The sequence below is a fragment of the Ambystoma mexicanum genome, chromosome 2p (assembly GCF_040938575.1).
Source record: "Ambystoma mexicanum isolate Mex_15411 chromosome 2p, UKY_AmexF1_1, whole genome shotgun sequence".
In the NCBI taxonomy this organism is placed as follows: Eukaryota; Metazoa; Chordata; class Amphibia; order Caudata; family Ambystomatidae; genus Ambystoma; species Ambystoma mexicanum.
Window position 1 is genome coordinate 740,763,153 of NC_090923.1, and position 18,802 is coordinate 740,781,954.

The 18,802-nt window shown below is 46.8% G+C and overlaps 1 protein-coding gene across 5 annotated transcripts in view; it reads left to right on the forward strand.

Moving 5' to 3' along the window:
• LOC138566737 (protein FAM98A-like) overlaps nucleotides 1-18,802 on the forward strand; it is a 702,281-nt gene that overhangs the window by 154,481 nt on the left and 528,998 nt on the right. For 2 of the 5 annotated variants that reach the window (XM_069644366.1, XM_069644364.1), the window contains exon 2: nucleotides 16,197-16,345. The exons of 2 other annotated variants lie outside the window; for them this stretch is intronic. In XM_069644366.1, the coding sequence (XP_069500467.1) occupies nucleotides 16,197-16,345 (149 nt within the window). Of the gene's footprint in view, nucleotides 1-16,196; nucleotides 16,346-18,802 lie in introns of those variants that run through there. One more of the 5 variants, XM_069644367.1, reaches the window with a different exon arrangement.

The following is an 18,802-nucleotide window of genomic DNA, read 5'->3' on the forward strand; positions in this document are numbered from 1 at the left end:
TCCTAATCAAAGCCTGGATTTATCTTGCACCCAATTGGTTTATGTGGCGAATCAAGGGAATTCAATCCTTTGCCCAAAAGGGGAGCCCCTCCCTCTGCGAGTCTAGGGAGGAGAGGCATCTCCATAGCACCCTTCCCAGGGGTCAAGGCAAGTGGGACCTCACCAGGAGAGACTCCTCTTTAGGGACATGAACTGCCGTGCTGGTGAGAAACTCCATAAGTCATACCCCATTCTGACCTATATGAGAATATCAGATGCACAGAACCAAATATGATCCAGAGACTTGGTTGAAGAGAAAACTAAAATATGTTGTTACCAACAAAGAGGATCTATGCCTTTAAACCAAAATCTCCATTTAACTGGGGTGAGGAGACTGGTAGAGGAGGACACGCCAAGGCGAGGCAGAGAGATGCATACGCAAGCAAGGGAGACCCCCTGGCAGTCTAACACCTGATAGAGGAGTCTCTCCGAGCTGCGGAGCCCGCAGCTTTGAAAACTGCTCTCTGACCGAGAGCAAAGCACCGGATGCTCAGCATCCACACAGAGGGACAAACTGAGGAGCAGACTGTGGTGGTGTGACCACAACGACTTTGTGGTGGTCAGGGTGCCCATAGAAAATCGCCAAAACCACTATACTGCGAAAGCAGCAAACTATCCGGATACCCACAGCATTACCAGCTCAAAAGGAGAGGGAGCATGGAGAGCGGGACACCGGAGAAGACGGCAACGTTGAGAAACCGGAGAGATCCTGTGCGAAGAGAGGCCCCACAGTAACTGGGAGACTGCCGTGCGATCATTTTGGAATAGCAGGAACTTGTCTCTGTAGAATTGACGAGACAGTCACATTGAAGTCGATGAAGTGGAACTATAGTAATCTGAGAGAGCGAATCACAGTAAATGCAGGAAGAGATATCAGTAACTCTGAGATACAAAAACCTGGGGAAAAGGGAAGAGTACTATATACGTTAAGAGGTAGAGAGTATAAACCAGAAGGAGAATCCTATAAAGGGAGGGCAAGAAAGGGCCACAAGAGTACAGATAAGCCAAACAATTCACCCCATGAGAGGGAACAATGTAACTATAAAGAACCAATCACAATGAAAGCTGTAAGAGGTATCAGTAAGACTGAGACAGCAATACCCTGGGAAGAAGGGACACTACCACATATGTTAAGAGGTAGAGATTGTAAACCAGAAAGGAATCCTAGCAAGGGAGGACAAGAGAGACACGCGAGAGTAAAAGATGATCCAACTAAACTACCCAAAGAGAGAGGGGCAACATTAAATATCACAGCTACAGAAGTATATGCTACCAAGACATTTACGTGGAGGAAAATATAAGAGGGAGAGAGACAAAATGATTCCTGGACGACAATCTTTAAAGAGGAGAGAAACCCCACAACTGATTTTGACTGAGGGCCGGAAGTACCTTACATGCTGGCTTATGTGGGCCGAAAAGTAAATGTGGGCGGGGCGGTAGCCGTGGCGGGGCGTGGCAGGAGGCGTTTTCAACCCCCTATTTTTACTAAACACATAGAAAAAGAATACGTTTTTGAGGTGTAACAGTCTTTATTTGTCAAACTTATATTTTGTACTACACATTTTCCATTGTTATCATGTATTTCTATTCAGTAATTGCATGTTGTCTGTTTAATTAAAGTATATATATTTTATTGACCCTTGATTGAACATTCCCTTATTTTGGACTGCTTTACTTTGCTGTTTAGGTGGGCCAAGAGGAGTATGGCCTTCGTTGAGTCCGGTTTCCCCAAAAAGCAAAGGATGTACATCTCTTAGCTGCTTGTTTTGGATTTACTATTGGGCTCACTCTTATGGACTGCAACACCATGCCCCCCACCCCCCAACCAGACTCTATGCCCCATTGCCCCCACCCCCAACCAAACACTTTGCCCCATGGCCCCCACCTCCCAACCAAACACTATGCCCCATGGCCCCCACCCCTCATGCCCCCACACCTCAACCAATCACTATGCCCCATGGGCCCCAGCCCTCAACAAACAATAAGCCACATGGCTCCCATGCCCCAACCAAACACTATGCCTCATGGGCCCCAGCCCTCAACAACCACTATGCCCCATGGGCCCCAGCCCTCAACCAAACACTATGCCCCATGCCCCCCACACCTCAACCAAACACTATGCCCCATGGGCCCCAGCCCTCAACAAACAATAAGCCCCATGGCTCCCATGCCCCAACCAAACACTATGCCTCATGGGCCCCAGCCCTCAACAACCACTATGCCCCATGGGCCCCAGGCCTCAACCAAACACTATGCCCCATGGGCCCCACCCCTCAACCAAACACTAAGCCCTATGGGCCCCAACCCCCATCTCAACATACAAACTAACGAAAACACACACGCAAACACACACACACACACACCCTCCCCTCCACATGTACTTACCAGACGTGCAGGAACCCTGGCAGTGTTTCTGGTACTATGGCTGCTGCCAATGAGGGTCAGCGTTTTGTCTGGCACAGAAGAATAACAAAGTATTTTCCTAATGGAGGGTGCCTAATGCTGCTTCCGGGCTGCACTCCATTAGGGAAATCTTTGTTGCTGGCAGGCCTGACAAAATAACATGGCGGCCCGCAACTGGCCCACGTGCCGTAAGTTGTGCACCTGTGGCATAGATTTGTGATGATTTATATAGCGCTTTCACCAAAGCACCTTACATAGAACATTTACATACAATTATCACCAAACTGAAGTTGGTACTAATTTATGGGCTTTGGAAGGATGAAATGCTGAGTTGGCAATGCAGGGATTTGAACTTGCAGATTTCACACAGATCAAAGCAGTGAGAGATGAAGCCACTGAGCTATCTTACCAGCTGTAGAAATGGCTAGCTGAGCTGGGCATGTGTAATATTAAGGTATTCGTCTGAACTGGTGAGAGGCGAGATTGGGGAAAAGACAATCTCCCGTTTCACAAATATGTTACATGGCCGGTGTTTTCATTTTTATGGTTTCTAAAAAAATATTAAACGATTTACTGCCAAACCTCCACCTCTACCAGTTCGTTGAATACCTGTGCCATTGTTTTATTGCCGTGGGGAACTGTATCTGGTATAGCCAGGACTCTTTTGTCCATAATACAGTACTTTCAGATAGGAATAAGTCTTACTACCTATAATAGGAACAGGCTCTCATCCTGTTCATTATTCACCTATAGTGTAAAGAACGAATACAGTTTAAATGGCCAGCTTTTATGGTTTTAGCCCACTGTGCCATACCAGATGAGAAATAACCATTTGCATATGTGTTCTCTGTAGACAGCTGAAGTCTACGCTTTTTCACAGTCCCTCTGCGGTACACACTGTTCCTCCAAAGCACATTCTCATGGAAAAACTTTACAACTAGGGCTCCTATCCATTTCTGCAAATTCTGTACCACTGAACTTTGGAAGCAAACTGCTAGCAGGACCCCCAGCCCCACTGGAAAGCTAAGTTCCATCATAGCTACCCACCATACCTAAACACGTTCCCACCAGAGTTCACAGACACAGCTGGAAACACCTCAACCATAGCTTACAACAAAATCATGAAATAACTGGCCCTAGGAACTCTCTTATTCACTTTAAATACTCTCCCACCAGAGATTCTATCTGCATCGGAGAACGCTGGCCCACAAAGCTCCCATTAAAACTATTGTCTCCACAGAAGCTCCCATCCAAATTTACAAGCAATGTTCATCCGAAGGCTCCTTCAACACTTAAATAGATTCTCTAAGGATACTTGAAACATTCTCTCACTTGAAACATTGTCTCACTTGATCCATTTGATACCTACAAACACTGATGTACTAGAGTTTATAATTCAATAACACTATCCCACAAATGCTTCTATCCAGGTGACACTGTCACGTGAAGTCTCTCATCCACACCTGACAATCCTGTCCCAACAGGGCCCCACCAAGTCTCTCATTAACATGTGGAAATACTGTTGCATCATTGCTTACCTCCTCAAAAGGAAACACTCCAGATTAGGATCCTCCAAAGATGTGTGATGTTATGCAGTATTTGTAAAGTGCAGTGTTTGCCATGTGCATGTGGCTATCCTAAACACCTGTGATGAATTTGGCCTGTTGAGGACTGGAGCACGGCACCCCACATGGATGAGTGCTAGAATACCTCTCATTGATCTCTGCTCCTATATGCCACACAGATGCTTATGGTCCACATCACAGAACCTACTAGCCGTGCAGTCGGCTAAATGCAAGCAGTTCAGAGATAATCCCCTCATGCAGAAGGCTCTATCCTGTGCAGCTACTTCACCCCCTGTTTAGAAGAAGAATCTTTACGATTCCAAAGAGGACAGAAGACCTCTCTGTTCCTACATGCTTCAGTCTCAAGGATGCTTTCCTGCTTAACAATGTTGTAACAACGCTGCCACCTGTCATCTAAGACTTGGACCATAGTCGCGCATTCATCACACACAAGATTGTGCCTGATAGCATCCTATCAGGAGCACAGTTGCACTCTTTCAATAACTATACATAGTAAGCTCTGTACATTCTAATACAGGAAAATTACAGAAAAAACGTCAATAACAATCATACATTTTTTTAGGGCATTTATATGAAGTGGATCATGGAGATTCCATGTTCTCTTTTTTTTGTTTTTATTTTATACATTTATTATCCTTTACCTTTAAAGGATAATTGTCAACTACAACATTTTCTAGGTGTGAACTATCAAATAGTCGGGTAATATTAAATTGAATTTCTATATTTTGTATGATGGTTTTTTTGGTAAGTTTTGTTTTTATTAATTTCAGGGAATTATTCCTCACATCTTTTGACAACAAAAGATAGTTTATAGATGTTTAATGTAACGCTGATTGATTGACACCAGGTTGGCCTGAATATTACTCATGTTTTATTATTGATTGGTAGGCGTCTATGAATTTGGTTCTTAAGGTTATTATTTTTGTTTGATTCTAGGAATTTGTCTACTCCTGATGAAGAGATACTCCTGAACAAATTGTTAATATATTGAACTTCTACAATGAATATTTGTTAACATGCTTGTGATTATCTATATTATGAATATGTACATTTAAGTATGTTTGGACTGATTATATATCGAACCATTATTGTATTGACACTAACGTTACTTGGTAATATTTTGAATTACATTTTGTGAATTTTTCTTTTATGAGTGTTGCATTTTTTTCTGTAATTTTCTTGTATCAGAATGTACAGAGTTACTTATGATGACTTGTATAGTTATTGAAAGAGTACAACTGTGGTCCTGATGGTGCTATTGGACACAATCTTGTGGCATACGTTTGGGACCTGTGAGGGATGGTCCTTTTAGAGTTTGCACCAATAATCTTTCGGCAATTATATGCGCATTCATAAGTGTTGCTGAATTTTTGAGTGTATACCTTTTAGTTTTCAATTACTCATTGAATCCCCCCTACCCCCCAGCCCACTGACTCTATGAAAATTACACTAAGAAGCTAGACCAGGGTGGCCACTGGGGGTGCAGAGATGGAGTAGCCTCTGCGTTTCATTCCGTGACCCATGGCCGAAGTGTGGATTGAGCCCCCCCCCACGAATCCCACAGTTTAGATCCCCCCCAGTGGTGCACGAGATCCCAGTACACCCGCCAGCCTTTCTCCCGAGGAGTTTGGTGACAGGAGTACCAAGATATCCGAGGCACTGTCAGCGGTGGGGAAAGCCGCACTAAGGACCTGAGGCAGGGTTCTAGACAAGAAAGGGAAAGTGGGCTGGCCGATAGTGGCCCTCCGTGGAGTGGGGCCCAGCAGACCACGCCAATCATGGCGAAAGAGGGCAGGACAATGAATTAGCTCCCTGTTCCCCCTGACCCCCCGGGATCGGGTAGTGGGAGGACCTTGGGGAAAACAGGCTGCATTGGGCCGTGTGAAGACCGGCGGAGGAGCCATTGGTGGCGCGGCGCTGTGGTGGTTAATGCCATCGGAGGAGTCTGCACAGTGACGGGGGGGCCCCCCCTTCCAAATAAGATTCAGGTAACTGTTGGCAGGCCCTTGCTTCCTGGGGGCCCTAAATCACGGAAGAGTTCTCAGGGGAGTGGGATGGACATCTAGTCCTTGCGCCAGAGTGTTTGGTCACTAGAAGACGTGGCCCAGGTGCTCCCGTGCTGCAGCGAGGACCCAGGGAGCAGTGCGCGGCAGCCCGCCCGGAGCGGGGGGGGGGAGTGCTCCCGAAGGCCCGGTTAGTACAGAGGTGGAGACACCGTAATCCAGAGCATGTGGGAGCAATTTCATACTTACTTGAGTGTCCGCCCTCACATGCGAACAACACCACCATAGCCTGCAACCCCTGGAGGAGTGGCGCCAAGCGTAGTCCACCCCCTTCATTTGGCAACACAGGTGAGGGCGAACTGGCGACCCTCATAGGGCCTGGGAGCCCGACTGCACTGCTGCATCCCTCAAACAAGACCCGGATGAAGAAGCGTAGAGCCCCCTTGCACCGATCCAGGGAAGGGTACCAAGAGACAACACAGCAGTGGTGCAGGCGGTGAGCAGACTACCTGGCCCGCGCAGCCAGGCGGGTCCCCTGAGACATGCAGACTGCTGAGGATCAGCCGACCACCCACCCAACCCCCCGGAGGAGGGATTGGCGTAAGGGCACCGGGGGCACCAATGAGGCACAATACAGCAAGCAGACACTCAGGACGTCCAGGGGGCCACCTCTACATCACATCACATCATAATGAGAGCCGGGCCAGAGACCGCAGCAACCCCGGCTCGGTAGGGACTGCCTCAACTGCGACTGAGCTTTGCTCCAAAGAACAGCAACACAATACCTTCACTAACCCCATGTGCGGTGGGGAGTATGCTAGGCTGCCGTCCCTCCCCGCTCAAATGCAATGTGCAGACTGGGCTGGGGCTGGTGACTCCCCCCCCCCCACCCCAATGGAGCGGGGGCCTGATTGGGGGTCCGGCCGGTCCGCCCCCCCTCCCTTCCTCTCTCCTTTCATTCGCCCAAGAGCAGAGGTGAGGATCACCCCTTGGGGCGCAAGAACCACCTGGAACAGGCCAGGCGCTGAAGCACTGAGCCCAGCAAGCCCATTGAGGGTACCAAGTATGCAGCACAGGAAATGTCCCAGTCACTATAAGAAAAAGCAACCCTCACAGCAATAGCCCAGCCAGGGCTTGGATTGGGATCTGGCCGGGAGGTGCCCCCTCCCACACATTAGAAGAAGCAGGAGACAGGTGAAGGAGAGAGGAGGGGGCATAGAAGGGGTGCACACAGTGAGGAAGAAGGCCCACAGTGGGCCCAGACAGGAGGTGGAGGAGACTCGGGAGAACAACAGAACTTTGGGAGAACCAGAGAAGGTGTGGGCCCCCAGGTAAATACCTGGGGCGTGTGCCCGCCTTGTTGAAGACTCCCACCACTGCCTCCAGTAGCAGAGGGCCCTAGTTTGCCAGTGTATTGAAGAGTGGACACTGCGCAGGGGGAGACTCAGATCGGAGTCCGCCCCCCTTAAGCCCCATCAACTGCCCTGTGTGGCCCCAACAGAGCCAAGTGAGAAAGGACAAGGCGAGGGCCCCCAGGGTACATACCTGGGGCGCGTGGCCGCCACGTTGAAGATCTACATCACCTGACACCATACTCCCAGGCAATGAAGCAAGTCGGGGTGAAAGTTTGATAGAACCATAGCCTGCATGCAGATGTGAAGAGGCGTGTGAGGTGAGCAGCGAGAAGGTGACAATCATACACAAGGAGAGGAAGGGGGTGCGCCCGTCCTGTTACCCACCCCCCCCCACCACCTAAGTGACCTGGACTATGGGGCACAGAATAGCGGCAAAAGGCAGCAACTGTGTGTGGGCCCACGGAAGAGAGTGGAGTGGGTCTCGCTAGAGAGAGGGCCGAACAGCAAGGGACTTGGGGACCACGAGAGACCTAAGAATATAGAACAGAGCTCCCGCATGCCCATGGACTGGAGGGCAAAAAGCTGGAGAGTGATACAACTCACTCCAACATGTCGGAGGTAGGGAGCGATGCCATGTCCACCAAGGGAGAAATCGCCTCCCTTTTGGAAGAGATCAGGGGAATGAGGGCAGACATTGGCGGAAAAGTAGACCAAATAAATGCCAGAATCGACAGTATGGACGAGAGGCTTGAGGTGGTTGAGAACAACCAGACCTCCCTCCAGACAATGAAAACCCAGATAGACATGAGGTTGGTGGAGCTGGAGAGAAGAGAAGGGGAGGTGGCCCTAACAATGGACGATTTTGAAAACTGTGAGAGAAGAAATAACTTGAGAATTTTTGGGATCCCGGAGAAGGAGGGCGAAACGTTAAGAGACTTGAGGATCATCCATGAGGTTGTGAAGGCACTGTTCGGAGATGAGAACATGGATGAACCCACACTTGAAAGTGTCCACAGAGCGGGAGCAGCCGGGGGGGGGGCACGCTCCGTGCTCACACGCTTCCATAACTACCTAGATAGACAAAAAAATCCTGGAAAAGGAGAGGGGCCTGGGCTCGGTGTCCCTGGAAAATGTGAAGGAGGTGATCTGCCAGAACCTGTCTGAACTCACTCTGACAAAGAGGCGCCTATGCTCCCCCCCGCCCCCTCTAACGAAGTAGCTCAGTGAAAAGAGGAGGGGAGATACTGATGGGGTTTCCTATTCTCTATAACCTTTGAAATCGATGGCTACAGCTATAAACTGGTGACGGAGATAGATATTGGAAGGGTCAAGGAGGAGTTAATGGGAGGAGACTGGCAGAGAGTGGAAGGTGAGGAAAAGAGCCAGGAGGACAGGCGATGGCGCATAAAGGGTCAAGATAGATGCAAAGTTCCAGGCTCAAGAAAATTCAGGAAACTCAACTCCTCTCCAGCCAGTCCCTCTTCAGCCTGTGGGACATGCCTGGAGGCATGGCGCAGGGTCTCTGTGCATAACATGAAGTGGGGGGGAGGTTAGATGGTAAATTTATTGTGGTTGGAAAAGGGGTCAGAGAAGGGGACTCGAGTTAGTGTGCTTAGTTAAGCTGGTCCTTGATTGGGTAGGAGCTCTGGTGATTCAATCCCGATAGAGGAGATGGATCCGGGCGGGGTTGGCTGCCGTGGGTGGGGGGGGGGAGGGTCAAGGATGGGCTGTTAAGGGGAGATGTGGTTGCTAAGGTTCAGGGGATATACATTCTCAAAGGATGGTGCGTTGTAGAGGCCCAGTTAAAGAGGCGATGTCTGACCTGGGTGAAATGAACATTGGCTCCTTAAATGTCCGGGGTCTTAATTCACTGTCTACAAGGTCCTCGGTGCTCCGGGAGTTCAAGAGGGCCCGCCTCGATTGGATGTGCTTCCAGGAAACACTGGCGGAGGGGGGTGAATCCAAATTATGCTCCCGCGCGGTGGGGCAAGTGATTATGGCCTCTGGTGTCAAGAAGAGGCGTGGGGTTGCAACTCTGATCTCAACACGAATGGGCTTAACAATAGAATCCGTGCTGTCCGACTCCAATGGGAGGTATGTGTTTGTAAGGGGTCAGTTCTTCCACTTCAATGATTCCGGAGAGGTGGGGATCCAGTCAATCTGGGGGGGCTTCAAGGCAACTATTAGGGGGACCCTGATGAGAATAGGTTCGAAGAAAAAGAGAGAAAGGGAGGGAGAGTGAGAGCACGCTCCGTAGGAAAATGGAGCAGATACAGCCAGGGAAAGTATATATCGCCTAATGAGGTGAAGGCGCTTCGACGAAGACGCAACTGAAGACCTTCCTGACGCAGGACACCGAAAAAAAACTCCTGTTCCTGAAGCAGAAATACCACGAGAAGGGGGACAAGGCGGATAGGATCCTGTCCTGGGGACAGTGAGGAGATACAGAGGAGGACCATAGGGGCTATTAAGACGAAGGAGGGCAGGTGCATCTATGACACCAAGAGCATTGGGACTGAATTTGTAAAGTACTACAGTATCCATCCTCTACACCTGGGAGGGGGAGGAGGTTCAAATGGACAAATTCCTAAGAATGTTACCCCTCCAGGGGCTCCCCAAGGAAAAGGTGGAAAACCTTGAGAACCCCATCACTGTAGAGGAGGTCCTGCGAGCCATCACAGGTATGAAGTCAGGGACAGCCTCTGGGGAAGGCAGGTTCACAATAAAATTCTACAAACTATGTAAATCCCTGTTAGCCCCGTTTCTGGTGAAGATGTTTAACACATGTCCGGGAGGCGACCCACCCGCCCCCCACGATGATGGCTGCAATTATTGTAGCAATCCCAATGGAAGGGAAAGACCCTACTAAGTACTCTTCCTATAGGCCCATTTCCCTCCTTAATGGAGAAGTAATGATACTGGCAAAAGTCCTGGGAACGAGACTGGAGGGTGCTCTGCCATTCCTAATACATCGCGACCAGCTGAGTTTCATTAGGGGAAGACAAGGATCAGATAACATCAGGAAGACTATCAACCTGATCCAAGGGGCACAAATGAAGGGGCTGGCTAGTTGCGTTGGACTCAGAGAAGGCATTTGATTGGGTCGAGTGGCCCTTCATGATGAAGGTCCTGGGGAGGGTGGGAATGGGAACGAACTTTCTGAAATGGGTGGCAGAACTGTACAACAGGCCCAGGGCAAAGGTTCGGATAAACGGGGGACTCGCAGAGACCTTCGAACTCACGAGAGGTACCATACATCCCCACTGCCGTACGCCCTTGTTATGGTGCCATTGGCAATTGCGCATCGAATGAACGACCAAATCAAGGGCATAGCGGGGGAGGAGGGAAGGTTCGAGTGCGAACTCTTGTTATTTGCAGACAATATATTGGCTTACCTTACGAACGTCCAGGACTCCCTCCCATCAATCGTGACCTAGATTGCGGAGTATTGCCGCCTCTCAGGGCTCAGAATCAATGTAGGAAAATGTGCTATTATGCTGACACTAGAGCAGAGTCTCCTTCTCGGCTCGAAAGAAAGTTTCCAAGGTATGAGCGTTAACCAGAGGAGTATTCTGTACTTGGGCATTTGGGTAAGGAGGTTCCTGGAGGAGATGATTGTTAGGGAGACTTCTCTTATAAAGCTAATTTCCCAAACCTAGTGAGTCCCCCAGCAGCTTTGCTGGATTTTTAGGGTTTGTTTTTTTCTCCTGCTAAGAGTGAGACTCTCTTCCTCCCACTCTTAGGCATGATTTGAGGTATGTCTTTGACTTATTGTGTGCTTATTGGCTATGGGGTCTTTTTACTCCATAGGGTATCATCTGTTTTTGTGTATGTGTTACACAGCACCCTCAGTGCAGTAACGCAGGGGTGTCATAGTGACCTCCAAACATAGACTCCATACCCTGGGACTGACTTTCTCCCAGTGATGTAAAGTCACCATTGACATTACTAGTCCAAAATTGTGAACAGAACCAGTACTGGAAGGGGTTCATTCGATTGCCCCTGGGTCTGTTTCCAAGGGGGCACTGTCCAGTCCCCCCCTTGTCGAGTTTCTGGCTGGTGGTAGTGGTTACCACGCAAAATATTCCACCAGAATATTTCCTATGGGATTTTCCCATTGATTTTAAACGCACCACTTTTTGGTGCAATGTTAAAGATACCGCCGGTTTATTTATTTAATATAAAATCACCGGTAGGGTGTTTTCGGCAGAACTCTTTTCTAAAATGGCGTTCGTGTCCGTCTCTGTAACTCCAACCAAGGTCGGGCCCTTTGTTCCACTTTTTGGCGGGCTTCTCCACAGAAGCCCTCCAACTGGTGCCACTCTGTCTGGGTTCCCCAGGATGTGTGGGTGGGGGAATGGGCACCCAGGACTGCGTTGCCTTAGCAACTCAAGTTGCACTCTGTTCTGTTCTGATTGGCCCAGTGGTGAGCCGCTCGGCTCACCACTTAGCATATATGAGTGACAGCTAGGCTGTTGAATGGGGGTTTTTCTGCATAAAAGCAGGGCCTTTGGGACTGGAACTTCAGAAGTCGCCACAGGACCTAAGAAATCCGAAGAAGGGAGAAGCTGAGCCATCTGCAACAAAGACACCACCGTTGGAGCCCTGCTGCAACGACCTCACCACTTTCCCGAGGACAAGAGAAGATCTTCTGCTGAAAGAGTCTTCTTCCTCTGAGCTGGTGGGATCAACCAGTTCGCCATTTCGCCTTCAAGGACGTCTCTTGGTCGAATTGCCCGTGCCAAGAACCCCAGCGGCCGGATAGCCAAGCTTCACCACTATGACCGCAAATAGAACGCACCTTTTAACCGATGAACTCCGCGGCTGGTCTCTTCCCTGGGCAGTGCAACGACTCCAAGTTTCCTCCTCGACGAGATCTTCTCTTCCCCTGGTCGAAACCACAAACTGCACCCGCTGCCAGGAACAACTGCCACCGCTCGAGCTTCCTCAACTTTAAAGGTACTGTGTTCCACCTGGCCTCCCTTTCTACGGTTTGCTAAAGGTGACCCTTAAATCCTTGGCTTTCCAACTGGGTTGGCCCCCAGACATTCAAACTTTACCTTCTGAATCAACCCAACCTCTTTTGAACATTTTTTCAAAAACTTGAATGCATTTCTAAACTGTGTGATCTTGGGCACATTTCACCTTGCTCCATTTAAAGTGGGCCTGGCCTATGAACTTTGGCTCTACAGTAGACTCTGCCTTCACTAAATTGTTTTGGTCTTAGAAAAGTGTTGGCAACTGTTTTATTTTCATGACCTGCCTTTTTCTCTCCCTTTAACTTAATTATTGGTGTGCCATCTAAGTTACGCACTCGCATCTGTTTTTACAAATAGTGGCGTTTTGACTTAGACTTGTCTAATAATTCTTAAGGGAGGTGTGTATACTTTTCTGATTGTGTTTGAACTTGCTTTGATTTATAGTGCTAGTGTATTTCCTTAAGTGTGTATTAAATAAATAATTATATAATTTTGATATCAAGCTCTGGTCAGTGTTTGCTTGCTCTACTGTGTTTTTAGCCCTATTGTGTATCCTCTGTATACTGCCTTACTCTTCTTGAGAGAAGTCTGACTGCTCAGCCACAGCTTCCAGGTAAATCTGGGTGGTACAGACTGCTACCAATTGGGTTTACTGCTTACTCCTGTAGTCTTAATCTTCTTGCAATGTTCCCCAAGGGAACTGCACAGGATTCTGCCTAGCAATGATGGACACTAACTACAATCCCTTATGCGCTAGACTGACGGCTGACTTAAAGAGGTGGCACCCATTGATATTGACATGGTATGGCAGGTGACCTCCATAAAAATGAACGTGCTCCCCAGACTGCTATACTTGTTTGCAGCCTTCCTGAGACAGCTCCCGGATTAGTTCTTCATGGAAATTACAGGAGAGCTTTGTAGATTTATTTGGGGGAAGAAGACCCCAAGGGTAAAAATGGCAACCCTGACCCTTCCTAAGCACAAAGGGGAATTTGGGTTCCCGGACATCCGCTTCTGATATAAGGCGGCTCAAATTAGGGGGATTCTGAAACACATGAGGCAAGATCTGAGGACCTACTGGACATACTTGGAAAACCTTGTTGCACACCCACTGAATGTCAGGTACTATTTCTGGCCACTGCTTGGATCGATACCAGAACATCTTACCCCACGCTGTTGTTTTTTTTTTACAGCAGTGGAAAAGTACTGGACCAGTCCACAACAAGAAAGGGCATACCGTCCAAGCTATACAAAGCAATGAATGAGACCTGTCTGCAGGACAGACAAACCTTCCAGAGGTATTGGGTAGAGCTGGTGGGGCAAATGATTTCTGAGGAGGAGTGGGCACTGATGTATAGAGTGGTCTTCCAGGGTGCATTTTTTACTTCCACAATAGAACACAACTTTAAAATGCTAATCGGATGGCACAAGGTCCCAGTGAAATTATCCAAGATGTTTGCGGGAGATTCTCCTATGTCCCGTAGGGGTTGTGCCCACATGTGGTGGCGATGTCCCAAGGTACAAGTCTTTTGGAAAGAGGTGTTGAGCTGGATGGAAAAGATCACGGGGATAGGGTTGGGCCTAGACCCGCTGCAGTCTCTATTAGGGCTCCCGCAAAGACATAGGGAAGAACATAGACTCCCGAAGATGTGGGAAGCAATTTTAAGAGTGGGGAGATAGCCCAGTGCTGGAAAAGTGAAATGCTCCCCTCGAAAGAGGTGTGGGAAGGCAAAGTACAAACCATGATAATGGAGCGGTTGACAGCGGTGGTGAATGATAGGATCGATGAGTTTCAAGCTGAATGGTGCACCCTAGTGCTCAAATGGCGACTGGAGGAAGGTAACCGTATGGACTGACCAAGCAGGTGAATGGAATAGAATGGGGGGAGTAGGGAGAAGACCCGGAAGGGAGCCAACAATGGTAATAAACAGACACAACGTTAACTTTAGCCTCTGAGACATTGATAAAAAGGGACCTACACCACTGAACAAGTGTTGATTTAGAAGAGGGGGTGTGGGTCGCGGGAGGGGGGTCTTGGTATGGGGTTGGGGCAGGGGATTGGGAGATTGAGACTGTTGACGCCAAAGTGAGTAACACTTGTATGTTGTGTTTTATCGAAAATGTCTTTATAAATGCTAATAAAACCAAGTTTAAAAAAAAAGAAGCTAGACCAGTATATTCACCTGCAACACACGTATTGCAATCGTTCCCTATCTGGCTGCATTACTTTACCCTGGGCATGTTACCTGCCATCTTCAGTATCTCTGCTCCACTCCCCTGCCAGCAAGCACTTTGAAGCAGCTGTATAGTGTCACACATGCTATGTAAAAACACGTAATGAAATCAAAAGAAGTGTGATTTGTCATTGTAAGAATATTCTCTTGGAATGGGTTTAGCAACCTCCCACGTGTGCTTTGCTACTTCAGGAATGCGTGAAGGGTGATAGGATTGTGTGGGTATCAGAGAATTGAGCAGGTTAGAATTTGGCACAGGGTTTTCGACCACAGGAGCCTTTGCCCCTTAACTTGTCAGGTTATGCAGTATCCATGTTCAGATGATTCTCCCGTATGAAATTCATTGCAAGTAGTCCCTCTCTGAGGCTGATTCTCGCTGGGCTTTTTCCCAGTAACTCTCTCTATGCTATAAGGGTAGTGATCGACCCCTCAGTTCCAATGAAAAGCATTATCTTCTGAGACACCATACTGTTTATCTTTTCCAAGAGAGGACTGCACTGCAGTCCACATGACAAAGGGGTTCCTGAGGGCTTTACTGGGGGATCTCTGGAAGATCCTCCATATGCAGCCTCCAGTGGTCGCATTACCCAGCTGGTGGCTTTACCTGGTCCCAAGATGTCCCCAGTCTCCCTCTGTGTCCCCCATAGGTGGGACTGTTACACCCTTTATGGCGACCACCTCCCTGAAAAGTGTCCCCCCCAAATGAAAAAACCTTCCTGAAACACTAGGCATCTCTTCTCCTACAACACTCGCCCTTGTCACACTTCCTTCAGAGCCCCGTGCCCTTACTGTCCACAAAATCAGTGTTGAAAAATCTCTATTCAATATTCTTTACCTTTATAGAAGCAGAAATATGGTTAATGTGTAATGGGTTTTAGCACCCGGTGCAGGGGGCGCAGCCAATTGGGCTCTGTATCACAGGCTGAAACCTGTAATCTCAACCGGCATTCCATGCAACCCATAGGCTGCCATCTTTCCCACGCCCTCGCTCCCGTAACTAATATATTTTTTAAAAATCCCAACCTCCTCCTCCCCACTTACCTGACTACAGCTTCCCTTTTCCGGCCTCCATGGTCATAGAAAAGGGGCACTGTATGGAACCCCCGCCTTCTAGAGCCATAGCGACCATCTTGGTAAAGTTTTTTCCTTCATTCAACGGGACGCGCGCAGCATCCAGTTGAATGTAGGAAGGAAAATACTTTTTTTTAGCTTGGTTTTTGGTTATTTGTAGTGCTAATAGTGTTAATCCCCCATTTTAAGTGCTGGAACAGGGTGTGTGGGATTGGCCCAGTACCCTCGTTATAGGCCCTTTCTTCGCTCGGGCTGATAACTTGGGCTGCCGAGCTGTTACCTCCCCATTCCAGCCCTTGGAATGGGGGATTAACACCATATTACCCAGCTCTAGGGTAGTCATTTTTGTAGACCTCTGAAGGGTAAAGAATTGAGTCAGCCCAGCCATCATTCAAACATGAAACCTGCTGGTTATGCACACAATTCTCTGAGGTGGAAGCTTAACCCACTGGGCCCCCTTTTTATGTCATGTATGTGGTCACATACTGTTAGAAAATGTTATTTTAATCATTTCCATTTTTTTAAGCTATGACGGACCTCTCTTGGATGAGACAACCCTTTTAGGCTCTGTGACGCTCGGAGCCTCCTGCCAAGATTTTACCCAGTTGTGTGCTTGGTTGGCATCGGAGCTGAAAAAGATTTGCCGGTTGGAGGAAGACATCAGTCCAACTAGTGGTGAGAATGGAACTAAAAATATTTTATTCTTTTTTTCATATTAAAAACACTTTGCTTCTATCGGGTCCAACATTTTTCTGTACTTGCTCACTACAGAAGTTGGACAAACTATGTACAAATCCATTTCATTGTGCTCTTAAACATTAGTGAATATATATACGTGTAATTATTGTGTTGAATTACAGCAAATAGTAGTCCTGGATGCCATAATAGTCATTCATTTGATGTTTATTCTGATCATGTAAACAATCTATACAACATACAAAAAGGGATCACGGTGCAAACCGTTTGCCCATAAAAATGACAATAAGTGTAAGCATAAAAACAACCATTAAAGATTGTATATATTCAACTCCATCAATAGCAAAGAAAGGGTTGAAACCCATAATCCACCATTAATTACATAACATCACATGTTAGTACAGCCCTAGCTGATGACCTGAAAGAAGCCAGGACTGATAGCCTCAACATTCGGACGACAGCTGTGACTGAGAGTGATGACGCACCGTTGCCATTGACAAATCCGTTAAGACATAAAGCTCCAATTGTTTCTGCTGTTAGTTCTCATATTTATGATTTGTGGTATCCAAGAGTCCCCCCCCCCTCAAAAATGTTCAAAGTTCAATCTGTTCCACTAATTAACAAAGCTGCTGTAGCAAAAATAACTAATTTCTTTCATCCGAGAGCGGAACATGACGAGGTGTAAAGTGGCAACACCTGCCTTCACTTTTATCAAAAAGTAGAGAACTCAGTAGTAACGAAATTGCTATTCATTTTAATCATGATAACTTACGTGACAATAGCTTATTACATAAATCCCACTAATCAATTGACAATTCCACATTGGTTAGTAATAAGGAACTGGTAGAGTTTGCCGAAGCAGTAAATCTGAGTATTGACATGGGCCCAAATGTGCTACAATGTAAGGATCGGGCACTAAATCTTAATTCCTCGTTTATTCAATTCCAGACTTTGGAGTGCCGGCTTAGTGTACTGATCAAACAGTGTGATGCATACAAGATACATGGAACCAACTGGGTACTGAGTTAGTAACATTAAATTAATAAATTATTAATTTATTTATTTATAGTGTAATTGGTTAATTAAAACCTTAAACACTTCTACACATTCAATTCATACAAATATAATCTCATTTAACAAATACATTTTGAACGTTTTAGACAATTTAAACAAATATAGATTGTGATATAAATTAATCAACCATTCGGCAATGTTATACAAATACTAAATTCCATTTTATGTAGTCCATTGCCAAAATATATTCTAATCCTAAAATACCTAAAATCCTGAGATATTGAAATACTGCAATAAGGGAGGCATTAAAACACATTAAAAGATGTTGAGGCATTCCAACACTAGATTAAGTTGCATATCTGATTAGTTTACTGAGTCTCCAGCCTCGCTAGATATTCAGAGGTATGGCTACTCAAAAAACTGTTACATCCTCCCATTTCTTAATTATCTCTTTCCATATATAATAGGCCGCACCTACATACATCAAACAAGAGACCATATAGATACTTGACCAGAACTGATCAGTGATGTGATATTCTTAAATCACAGATCAAATCTTTATATCCCTTATATTAGCTTGGCTAATTTGTCACAGTTCGTAAGAAGGTGTCTGGTAGTTTCCACCTCCCCTTTGCACTGCCTGCACACCCTTTTCTCCATTGGTATGCCTGACCATCCTCACACATACTCCAAACATGGAAGAAGGTTAAATCTTAATAGCATAATATATCTGGACAGTTCCATATTTGCGACTTTAAAAATATAGCTTCTAGGTTTAGAAGCTTCCAAGCCTTGTAGACAATATTCCGTAAACCTTTTCTTATTTCCAAGGGAGTCTAGATTATTACACATATCCCACCATATGGCTTTCTTTTTCAGCATTTTAAAAGGTGAGCTGGCTCAATAATTTCACCTGGGAGTTTAAAATGTATGTCTTTTAAAAAGCTAGTAGAAGTATGTAAAAGGTCTTTCATGTAACAATTATTATTATTTATCTTAATCATACTACTCCCAACCAATTTTAGCAAACATCTTCCTTTTGGGATAGCATTATTATATAAAGCTTACAACAATTTATCTTCCATAATGTGGTGAGGGAGGTAAGGCCTAATTCACCTCTAATTGCGGCGATAGGAGTGGCTCTGGGAAGTCTCAGTGCTGGTTTCCACAATTTACCTTCTATTTTATCCAAGTGTGCCAAGAATCTAGAAGGCAAAGATTCCAGGGCATACAGAGCACCCGGTAATATGCAACTTTTTGTAAATTTCTAAAAGGCCTTCACTGAGAGACTGCCTTTAGTGGAGATGTATGATCTAATCACGTTCAATTTCCTGGAGACTTTGTCTGCGATCATCTCATGATAATATTTGAGGGTAGGTTTTTCACAGATTGGCATGCCCAGATATGGGTATGCCTCTACAA